Source organism: Malaya genurostris, chromosome 2 (genome assembly GCF_030247185.1).
Source record: "Malaya genurostris strain Urasoe2022 chromosome 2, Malgen_1.1, whole genome shotgun sequence".
Classification (NCBI taxonomy): Eukaryota; Metazoa; Arthropoda; class Insecta; order Diptera; family Culicidae; genus Malaya; species Malaya genurostris.
This window is the reverse complement of record NC_080571.1, coordinates 262304398-262316734: the sequence shown is the minus strand read 5'-3', so window position 1 is coordinate 262316734 and position 12337 is coordinate 262304398. Positions and strand designations below refer to the sequence as shown.

The 12337-nt window shown below is 35.8% G+C and overlaps 1 protein-coding gene across 1 annotated transcript in view; it reads right to left on the bottom strand.

The window, feature by feature from the left end:
- Nucleotides 1-4566: 4566 nt before the first annotated feature.
- The window catches only part of LOC131429747 (uncharacterized), a 228542-nt gene continuing 220771 nt past the window's right edge, over nt 4567-12337 (bottom strand). Inside the window, exons 5-8 of the mRNA XM_058594077.1 lie at nt 11108-11216; nt 10809-10985; nt 10465-10578; nt 4567-5687 (exon numbers count right to left, since the gene is read on the bottom strand). Coding sequence (XP_058450060.1) covers nt 5563-5687; nt 10465-10578; nt 10809-10985; nt 11108-11216 — 525 coding nt within the window. The 3' untranslated portion in view covers nt 4567-5562. The remainder of the gene's footprint in view (nt 5688-10464; nt 10579-10808; nt 10986-11107; nt 11217-12337) is intronic.

Sequence of the window (12337 nt, the reverse complement as noted above, 5' to 3'; positions counted from 1 at the left end):
GGAATTGATTCATGGTTCTGAATGCAGTTTCCTAAAAGAAAAAAATCTGGTTTAATTCAGTTGCAAAATCTAGTCAAAATCCTGTTCCAAAAATCTACTTCCAGAATCTAGATCTAGAATTCAGTTCCAGAGTTTTAGATTTAAATTTTGAACCTGTATTCTGTTGTTGTGTTTAGTACAAATCGAGATATTCACGATTATGTTCCACCCATTCTTATACAGGGCGAATTTTTAAAAGGCCCCCCATAATAAAGTAAAACATATTCACGTCAGAAAAAGAGAAAAATTAAAAAAACGATTAAAACGATAAGTTTGAAAAGAACAGAGAACGAATTATATTCGCTCGTTATGATACCTTCCATCGTTTTGAACAGCGCAAAATGGATAGGAACATGGAAGACGGATACAACCCATTAAAACAATAAGTTTTAGAGAACCCGGATATAATAGTAGCGCAGATTTTCTTCGAGAGAGTACTCTAGCATACGTATTTTTTCTCAGCAATTTTTAAACAGTTATTCCCTGCATAATATCAATACTTTTATAATACAATTATGATAGCAGGTTGTAAGAAGAAGTAATTAATTTTTTTAATGTTTATAAATGAAGTGTTCGAAATAATAGCAACATGAAACAAAAATATAATCCAAAGTTATCTGATAACTAAAACATTATTCATTATTCTATTAGAGGTTATTAATTTTCGTTTGAACTTTATATTTCATCCTTGAATTTGAATCACACCTGTATCTCACCAGGGGACGGATATAGCGTGATGGGTTAGTCGTTGCCTTTCACGCAGCCCACCTGGGTTCGATCCCCAACCCTACACATAGGGTCAGAGAGCTTTTCTGGCCCGAAGAGCCGAATGAACTTATTGTTAATAAAACCTCTATAATTGAAAAAAGTTCAATAACTCCACTGACGTTTACTGCAGATATTTCCCATAGTTACTTCATATTGGTCGGCGTAGCTCCAAATATTCCTTTTTAATATATCTTCCCTGATTTTCGATCGGATTGTGGTCGGGTGACTGCATGTGCCACTTAATCATACAAAAGTTATTTCCATGAAACCAAGCTTCATTAAATATTTCGAATGATTGTATTGAGTAGGGCTTTGAACAACCGAACGTTCAGGATCAGTACAAGATGTAAATATTTTTCTGGTTGCAACCAAGCATTAGAATGCTACATAAAAACAATACACCTAATGAAAAAAGTATCTGAATAACTTAACTTGATTGAAAAAACTTTTGTGATAGCTGCTATTTTTTAGAGCAGCTAAAAATCACTTGCATTGACAATGACACTTGAGCTTAGTAAGAGAATAGCCGAGCTTCTTCGAATACTAGTACATAATGCGTTAACGAAAACAGTATAAGGGCTGCTATTATTTCAAACAGCACTGTACTTCTGTTTGCTATAAGCTTTCCGACTTTAAACCAGCAATATATGCATAGAAATGGAAGAAAATGCTAAAAACTATTGAAAAGTCGTTCATACTGCGCAACATAAAAAAATGCTAAAATTGATAAAAACGATAAGTTCAAAAAATACGGAAAACAATGCCCATTTATTCGCTATAACCTCTCCATCGTCCAAATATCGAAAAACGACTAGAAACGCAAAATGCAAAAACGATAAGTTTCAAAAACAGGAAACAACGTTCGTTTACTTTCTATGACATCCTCCGTCGTTCAAACAGCAAAAAAAAATTCAAATGTTTTTAAGTAAGTGGACCAAAAAAATACAATTGTAATAAAACCAGTCCAACACAACAGAGCAATTGAATTGATGTTTACGAATAACAAATGAGCTGGACTGAAAAGCATTCATTTGATAAACACGAATTTCTCGGATTTTCTCGAAATCTACTAACGAAATCTTATAAAGTCCATCGAAACGATGTTTAAAACTGATAACAGGTACTACCATCCTGTTAGAGGGTGATAACCCTAAGCATCGAAGAAGCTTTTGTGGTGCTTGGAAGAAAGAAAAAAGTTGATGGATGATGTCAGAGACATACCTGGATGACGTGAATACGAATAAAACTAGCACGTTTTTTCACACTTCTGAATGTCTAAAACCGTTCCCATAAGTTGTTATATTGTGTGAATTGTGCAAGGTTTCATTTCTTTGAAAAGCAAAGTCATGGCATCAATTCCTTTTGTGGAATTTGGCCTTTCTGTTTCAAAAGACTTCGCAGCCAATTCTTAGCGTACATAATTATTGCATGGCTAGTACTATGAATCCTACTGACACTAAGAGTCCTTCCAGGTCGGGACTCGAACATACGACAACTGGCTTGTAAGACCAGCGTCCTTCACATTGAACCGCCGACCCGGGACATTTCTTTTCTTTACTTCCTGAATTATAACGGTGCACCTATACTAAAGTGTAACGAATTCACGACACATTTATTTTAACACACAAAAATAATAAGGCGGGGCGAAAGAGAGTATGGAACATTGTTCACCTACGGAAGTACACACGGTTCGAGTTATAATAATTTCAGTGGAAGAAAACATATCGAAAAATTCCTTAATTATTAATTTACTGATATTGAAATTCAACTGCGCAGGCTAGAATTATTGAAACGCGTCTTATACCTACCCAGTTGGTAATGCGAGAATGAAATGCATAAAAAACGTCGTCCGAGCACGAGAAAGTCAAACAAGCGTCATCAGCTTTTCTCTTTAGTACTCGTTGAATGTACTGTCTTTAGTACTGAAAACAAATTGCTGATGATATTTCCGATAGTACGAAGAAAAATTGTGTTGTTTGGTTAAGTATAACAAAAGATATTCACAATTAAGTGCAAACTGGCAGAAAATGCTGTCCACATTTTGACACTGCTATCAGGGAACATTCCGAAAACATAGCGATCTCTTCCTACCAGGTACGGTGATAACCCCTTCGGAGACATGCCTCAAAGATGACATTATTGAGACGAATTTTGATGAAATTAAATCAATTATTAGGAAACTCAAAAATATGAAGGCTCCTGGTAATGATGGAATTTTTAATATTCTTATTAAAAATCTTCCCGATGTTGCCTTGAGACTCCTGGTTAAAATTTTCAACAAGTGTTTTTCATTAGCTTACTTCCCAAAAAGATGGAAAAACGCTAAAGTAATTCCTATCCTAAAACCTGATAAAAACCCAGCAGAAACATCAAGTTATCGCCCAATTAGCTTACTTTCTTCTATCAGTAAACTTTTTGAAAAAATTATTTTGTTGAGAATGATGACTCATATAAATGAGAATTCAATTTTTTTACCAGAACAGTTTGGATTTCGTCATGAACATTCAACTACTCATCAACTTGTCAGAGTAACGAACATGATAAAATCAAATAAATCTTCTGGGTTATCCATTGGAGTTGCTCTTCTAGACATAGAAAAAGCATTCGACAGTGTTTGGCACAAAGGTTTAATAGCAAAAATGTCTGATTTCCAGTTTCCTATTTATTTGATCAAAATGATTCAAAATTATTTAACTGATCGTACTCTTCAGGTTAGCTATCAGAATTGTAAATCTGAATTGCTACCCGTACGAGCCGGTGTTCCGCAGGGTTCGAGTGTAGCTCCAATCTTGTATAATATTTTCACTTCTGATCTTCCAAATCTACCCGTTGGTTGTCAGAAATCGTTATTCTGTGACGACACAAGTCTGTTAGCCACAGGTAGAAATCTAAGAGTAATCTGCAGTCGCCTACAAAGAAGTTTAAATATTTTCAGTGATTATCTGTCAAAATGGAAAATTAAACCAAATGCAGCAAAAACGCAATTAATTATCTTTCCTCACAAGCCAAGAGCTTCTTTTCTTAAACCAAACAATAATCACATTCTCAAATTGAATGGCTTGGAATTGACATGGTCTGATCAAGCTAAATACTTAGGTTTAACGTATGACAAAAAACTCACTTTCAAGGATCACATTGAAGGAATCCAGGCAAAGTGTAATAAATATATTAAATGTTTATATCCTCTTATAAACAGAAATTCTAAGCTCTGTCTAAAAAACAAATTGTTAATTTATAAACAAATTTTCAGACCAGCCATGCTTTATGCGGTACCAATTTGGTCAAGCTGTTGTTCCACCAGGAAGAAAACGCTTCAAAGGATTCAGAATAAAATTCTGAAAATGATTTTGAAACGTCCTCCCTGGTTTAGTACAAATGAGTTACACAGACTCACAAATATAGAACCATTAGATGTAATGTCACATAATATTATAAGCAAATTCCGACAAAAATCGATGCAATCTTCAATTGAATCGATTCGCTCTCTGTATTAGTTAGTAAGTTAGTATATAAGTTCCTTTTCCCCATTACACAATACAAGTAGGTTTAGAATTTTCCCTACACAAAAATCTTAGAATTGCGGAAGCAAATGATGTCTTCATGGTAATAACCAAATCATATATATAATAGGGCTGAAAAGTCACCACTTGTGACTGAACACCCAATTTAAATCTTAATAATTTAATTTTAACTCATATTCCAATAAATAGTTATTTAAAAAAAAAAAAAAAAAAAATTAAAAAAAAAAAAAAAAAAGATGACAGATCATTTCTGCGGTCCAATAGCATTTACTTAAGCGCTTTCTGATTCAACACTGCGGATTTAGGTCCATGTAGGAGACAACCCTAATTTCACCAAACTGTATCTTTGAATAATTTTGACTGCGCTGAATTCCAGTAAAAATGTCCAGTGAAAAACATTAAGTTCTGTTTGACTATGAGATACATACCCAGCAACGTGTTGGATTTGGGAACTAGAAACCTTTGAGAAAGTAATAAAAATGTGATTATAAAAGCAGCACAGTGAAAATAGTTCTGAAACAATCGAGATAAAAAAACTCGACTACACAGAAGATCAAAAGCTTAAAGCGACTTTTATCTTTGAATTTAGAAAATACTGAGCAATTCATAACGCTGGAAAAGTGGATCTACCTTCATTGTGTCTGGTTGCCATAAAACCAAATTGCCAGAATTTTATAGCTCTAAAACAATTCACGCGGTGCGAATGAGAGCAGACTGCCGCGCGATTGCACCGACCACCCAACTCAGCTCAATGTTCTCAATGTATGCCATTATTCTCTACTAGCTATTTTCCATACAATTGTTATAAAAGCCATTTTCCATTCCGATTTTTTTTCTTCATTCGCTGTTCACTCAACAAAGGGGCTTCTGCTGTCAAAGGGATTTTTCCCCTTGTGCGTGGGTTGTGGGATTTATATTTTCATTTGTCATTATCATATCTCACGGTACTTTTTAACACCTGAAGCGATGCTCATTTCCTTTCTTACCATTTCAGTCCTCTGTTGTTGCCCCGCAGTTGGGACCGTTCGGTGGCGAAAAGTAACTGTTTAGATCGCTTAGAGTTGAGAGTTGAGAAAAGCATGGAAACAAACGAAAAAAACAAAACAAACGTTTCACGCTCTAGTCTCGTTCGGTAGGCCCCTCTGGTATGGCCGTAAGTTCCGTGCATGTACATAAACGGGTGCGCATTCCTTTTCATTTTTTTTGGTTGTTCGCTCTGCCAATACACGCTCTCTTAATGGGCACACAGTAACGAATTGATGACGTGATATGTAACAATTGTCGCCAGCAAGTAGATGTGGGCGGCTGCCAGGACTCCGTTACCGTGATCTCCGTGCTGCATGGCGGCTGGATTTTCACCTGCGGATAGAGCGGGCGATTGGAAAGAAGAATAAATCTGATTATTAAACCATAACAAGGACGTGAATCGGTTTACGATGATAATTATGTGAATGGGACCAAATAATGTAAATAATAGCCCACATTGGCGGTGATTATCCTGGCCAGATGGAGATACAGGTCGGAATGGCTTGTTAATTAAGAGAATGGTGCAATTATCCCGATGAAAAATAACTGGATAAAGATTTTCGAACTTGAATGAAAATTACTCAACCTGAACAAAAACAGGCCGCCTCAATTACGGGCTTATTATTTAAATGTATTCGAGTATACGGATTAAAATGAGCTAAATTACAACAAAAGGTATGTACTTTATGTTAACACCTCGAATACCAATCCCGTTTTTCATTGAAAAACACTGGTGGAGTGGATTGCTCTGATTTTGCACTTTCGAGCAGAAATGCAACATTTTGACGGTGTTTCATTGCCATTTTTGCTCGAAAGTGCAAAATCAGAGCAATCCACGCCACCAGTGTTTTTCAATGAAAAACGCCACAAGGGTACCATGAAAAGTGCGAGTGCTACTTTTGGTTAACTATATGTCAGCTATTTTGGCGAATGGTTAATTCATTTGGAACAAAATACATTTAGAAATATGAATGAAAATATGTTTACCCAAAGTATATAGGGTCAGAAAACTTTTCTGGTCCGAAGAGGTGAATGAATCTACCAAATTTCCCACAACTTCGACCAATAGAGGAATTTTGGGCATTAACGAAGGCACATCTTAGGAAACATGTCTCGGCAGCCGAAACCATTCAACAGTTCGAAAAAGATTGGAAAAAAAGTGTCAAAACTTGTCGCCAAGAAGTCTGTACGGAATTTAATGAGGAACGTTCACAAGAAAGTGCGCCAGCTACTCTACAATGGCTAAGTAGCAAATGTTGAGAATAATATTCTGTTGTTGTAGTCTAATATTATCAGTATATCGAATGAAATTTGAATATCTAAAACTTTTGAATTATTTACAGCGAAATCAAAGTGCGTCCATACTTTCTGGGACAGTTTTTAATATATTCTCTTCTAAAAACAGTTTTTGTAAGACAACTTATATATTTTTAATTTCTATGAGTTTTTCATGTTATACAAAGTTTTTCATTATTAAAAACTACACAACTATCTCAAATATACTATGTCGTTGTCATTTCAATTTAATGAAATATAGCCATTTTTCATGTTTTTTTTTAATTAAATTCTAAATTGTCTATCATCAAAAGGCGCAGAAAGGTTAAGATGAGAGCACTCACACACAAAACTACTTCAAAAGACTACTCTTCAAATATCCTTATGCAACGATAAGGTTCATTGTATATCAGATCAGATTTTAGTATATATTCGTTACCATGGTAAATGTCACCAGTGTTGGGATAAAATCAAAATTTCGAAAATTGCGATTGAAATTTTTCACAAGTGATTTTTAGACAAAAAAAATCGTCGATCAGAAAACTCACTGCAGAAATGTTCAGTTCTGATTTTTTGACAACGCGATTCTCATTGAAACTGATTTCATATGACAAAAAATCAGTAGTGAAAAGTTCACTAGTGAACATTCTCCTCGATGATATTTAAGAAAAAAGTTCGCACATCGAATACATCTGATATGATTCTCGAACAAAAGATTTTTGGGAAATGAATTTTCATAGTCGTTAAATCTCAAGCCTTTGCAGAATACATGATGAATAAATTCGCCGATGAACAAAAACTCGAAAATCACGACTGAAATTTTTCACAAGTGATTTTCAGACAAAAAACCTGTTTTAATCCACCTAGTTGTGCAATGATGCCTCTCATATTATTTATATTTTCAAAAATATCACAAGAAGATTCTGTCTAGAATCTTTTTTCAATCTTGAATAAAATTGAAAACTTTCTTTGGGTATGAACTAACATAACCTTTTCAATTTGTAATTAGTTATGTCAAGTTTATAAGAATTTTCCTTTATTTTGCATCGTCGCACTGAATGATTGAACACATTTTACCCTATAGATCTAGTATCGAAAGTCGGACCCTCGATAACTCAGCTGTTTCTGGTCGGATCGACTTAAAATTTTGACCCGTTTCAAGCAAAGGTTAGTACTCTAGAAAAACGTGGTTACTGGTTTACTACAAGCGCCATCTCTGCTTTAGTCTAGGGACTTATTGATCCATGTGTTAGTGAATATCCATGATTCAAATTAAATTGTCTTCAAATATACTGTGCAATTTCATGATGATCCGACTTCCGGTTCCGAAATTATAGGGCGAGGAGTGTCAAAACATTAAAATTCAAAATGACGATGCAGGGGAACGGGTATAGCGTGATTGGTAAGTCGATGCCTTTCTCGCTGCCCATCTGGGTTCGATTCCCAATCCCGCACATAGGGTCAGAAAACTTTTCTGGTCCGAAGAGGTGAATGAAAACAATGTTAAAACCTCTCTATAGTCGAAAATAAATGGCGATACAAATCTGGTACCCGACAGTATGTGCAGCTTTGCTCCATTCACAGCGTGCTTTGTTCGATTTCGTAAGGCGTGTAGGGTTGGCACATTAAAATTTATATTTTTCAGGTGAAAAATATGAACATTTCTAATACTTTTATTCAATTCGTACCTACTTGTTAGTGTTATTACAAGATCATGATAACGATGCTTGTCAATGAAAGTGCACTTATTGCCTTTCTTATATAGAAAGTTTATACAATCACTTGAAAATTTGACTAGTAAAAATTGGCCCAAAGGCTAAGTGTTCTATATAATTCGACACAGTTCATCGAGCTGAGCAATGTATGTGGCTGTGTGTGTATGTGTGTGAGTATGTGTCAAATAATGTCACTCATGAAAAAAAAATCTCGTAGTCCTATAGGTTGCTTTTGAATTTCACAAGCAAAGCAAAGTCCTGGCATTACATTCCTTTTGTGGAATATGGCTTTTCTGTTTCAACAGACTTCGCAGCCGATTCTTAGTGTACAGAATCATTGCATGGCTAGTACTATGGATCCTACTGACACTAAGAATCCTTCCAGGTCGGGGCTCGAACATACGACAACTGGCTTGTAAGACCAGCGTCCTATGCATTGAACCGCCAACCCGGGTCACGCCGTCGTTTAGAGCGACGAAGGGTAAAATTCTTCTAGATTTGGCTTAAAACTGATTCAATTTGTAGGCTATATTAGTTACTTACTAAACGAACTGACTTTGACTATACTGGTTTCAAGTTCCCGGTTCCAGAAATACCGGAAATAGTGGTCAAAAACTCTAAAACGAGACTTACTCAATTTTCTCAGAGATGATTTCCACAAACAGGCTCAAATAAAAATTACTATAGTCTCATAGGTTGCTGTTTAATTTCATCCGAGTCCGATTTCCGGTTCAAGAACTATAGGGTAAAATTTGTTTAGTCATTTAGTGCGACGATGCAAAATAAAGATAAAATTTTATCAACTTGACATAACTGTTCAAATTTGAATAGGTTATGTTAGTTTATACCCAAAGAAAGTAAATTATTTTCTACGAGATTGAAAAAAAATATTCTTCACAAAATCTTCTGGTCATATTTTTGAAAATATAAGTAATATGGGAAAGGCATCATTACATCACTAGGTGGATTAAAACAGGTTTTATTTTATGAGTGACATACAGACACACACAACCACACACATTGTTCAGCTCGATGAACTGTGTCGAATGATATAGAACACTTAGCCCTCTGGGCCAATTTTTGCTAGTCAATTTTGGCGGTTCAATGTTGGCGGTTGGCGGTTCAATGCATAGGGCGCTGGTCTTTTACAAGCCAGTTGTCGTATGTTCGAGCCCCGACCTGGAAGGATTCTTAGTGTCAGCATTATCTATAGAACTAGCCATGCAATGAATCTGTACACTAAGAATCGGCTGCGAAGTCTGTTGAAACAAAAAGGCCAAATTTCACAAAGAAATATAATGCCAGAGCTTTGACTTTGCTTTTCTATATGAGAAAATCAACAAGTGTACTTTCATAGAAAAGCATTATTATCATGATATCGTAATAACTCTAACTAGAAGGTACAAATTGTAGCAAAGATTCACGAATTTACATACATTTTTCACCTGAAAAATATAGATTTAAATGTGTCAACCCTGCACGCTATACGAAATCGAACAAAGCACGCTGTGAACGAAGCAAAGCCGCACGTACCGACGCATATAAGTTTTGCATCATCATTTTAAATGACGATTTGAATGTTTTGAAACTCATCGCCCTATAATTTCTGAACCGGAAGTCGGATCTGGATAGAATTGCACAGTGTATTTGAAGACAATGAGAGCTTTTATTTGAATCATGATTCGTGAAAATCGGTTTAACCGTTGCTGAGAAATCGAAGTGAATTCCGTTTTTTAAAGCTTTTCTCCACTATTATCGGTGCTTTCGGAAGCGGAAACCAGGGACTAGTAGACCCAAAGTAGTTTTATATATTCATTAAGTAACAAGATCTGCAAACTAGATAAATTGAGCAGTAAGCTTTATAAAAATGTGCACCAAGTTTCGACATCGCTTGTTAATAAATACTCATTTCAAAAATATCATACTCATCTTAGTTTGTGAAAATCGGTTAAAAAAATCTGATTCTGACTATAATTCATTATTTTTATTTTTTTCTACTCTGTAATATTGCATAGAGATACTAGAACGTGTTCTTTTCTCGGTGACGTGGGTATCAAGCGAATATTTTACCTCCAAAATAAGGCAACAAAAAAATTGTTGAGATATTGTTATTGACTCACCGTTTAGAATGTGTACCAACGTGGATGCCGCAACAGCATTGTTCGATACACAGGAATAATTTCCCGAGTTGAGGGTGTTGGTGTGAGTTATCACCAGCTCCGAGAATCTGTTGTCTGAAATGGAAAAATAACAATTGACAGGTTAAATGTTTTGACCATGCTTTGCTTAACAGTTACTCTGATCATCCACGGAACGGTGCCCGGAATGATAGCAATATCAATCTAATCAGCATTGCCTTATTATTGGCACCGCCGCCGGTTGGAATTTAAATTAACTATCAGTGGGCTGTGGCTGCCGTGCTGGTGATGCCTGTATAATCCTGAAACCCACAATGTCTACTTACCGGCTTCGGTCGACACATTCACACCCCGATGGACATCGTAATTGATCATACGATTGTTGTGATACCAGAATATATAGAGCGGCTGTTCGTTACTCTGGACGACTCGGCAGGTGAGCCGCAATGTCGAGCCCGGTTTGAGATACTTTTCCGATGGGCCGAAAATTTCCGCTTTTGCTTCTGCAATGGACAAAATGCGAGGCAAAATTTTAGATGAAAAGTACCGAGATTGGTTGGCGTGATTGGAAATTATTGCGGGCCGCGGTCTAGTTTATAGTGCTACTGGGATTTCAGACACTTACCTACGACATCCAATTGGATAAATATTGAGGTTGGCGGATGCGTTGAGACCTGGCACTCGTACAGGCCGGCATCGCGTAACTGTACGTATTTGATCTGTAGTGGCCATTCCTGGAAACAGAGATATTGGGTTGTTATTCGAGGTACGGATTGGCACTGGAGTTAATTGTAGGCAGCGGCGATTGATGATTTTCATTTGCATTTGTCAAGCGCTGCTGTTTTTGAGATTGTACTGGATCGAAATGATTTGTCTTTCGTTATATTCGTTCGATTAACAATATCGAGAGAAAGAAAGTAGAGCAGTTCCACCGGATAGTTTTGTCTTTAAATTGAATTTTGTATTTTTTTATTTGGCTTCTATTTTGCCTACACATATGCCAAAAAAAAGATCATGAGGATCATATTTCATGAAAAATAACATCATCGGATCAAAACTTTGACTCAAGTTTTACTTTTGAGAAGGGCTTAAGCAGAGTTAATAGAAGTCATTTTCGTTGACTCAAAATAGACGAAAATGACGAGAAGTTAATGTCACTCTCTGTTTCGTTTGTAAACTCCATTGCCAGTCAATGACATAAGCGGAACAGTAGTTTCAAAATTGTGTCCTTTCTTGCATTTGCTCTTTCAGTCATTTGCGTCTTCCAGTGAAAATCCGATAGTATGCAGTGTCGATATTCGACAGAAGCTTTGGTAATCGAATATGACAGAAAAAGGTTTCACAATGACTTTTACCTGTTGGTGCTCGAATCTGTAATAGTTTTGGTTTCCAGTTGGTAGTTACTTCGATTTGTCATATTCTAGCCATTCTTTATAGCCAAGTGGCACAGACTTTCAATAAATCGATGAAAGAATGTGGATTGAAATTCTGCGGATCCTCCCTGCAGACGTTAGTTTGGTTTCGTCTCGTCATAAAGAAAGGAGTGACGTTGACAATTATACTCACTCTTTTTTCAATGAGAAACGAAAATATTTCGTCTCTCTTCGTTTGTTCTGGTTTAATATCTATTTTACAGATTTTTAGATAAACTTAAGATCAGAATTTTCTGCCAGAAACAGAAGTTTTACATATTTTTAATAGAATAAATTGATAATTCTATAGTGATTGAGTATAAATGAATTTGATAATAGTACTGTTTCTTATTAAAGTAAAATGGTTATTTTGATTTTGTAGCAATACTGAAGAGATGATAATAAAGGATAGTAAACGCTACAAATGGTCCCTGGTTTTTATT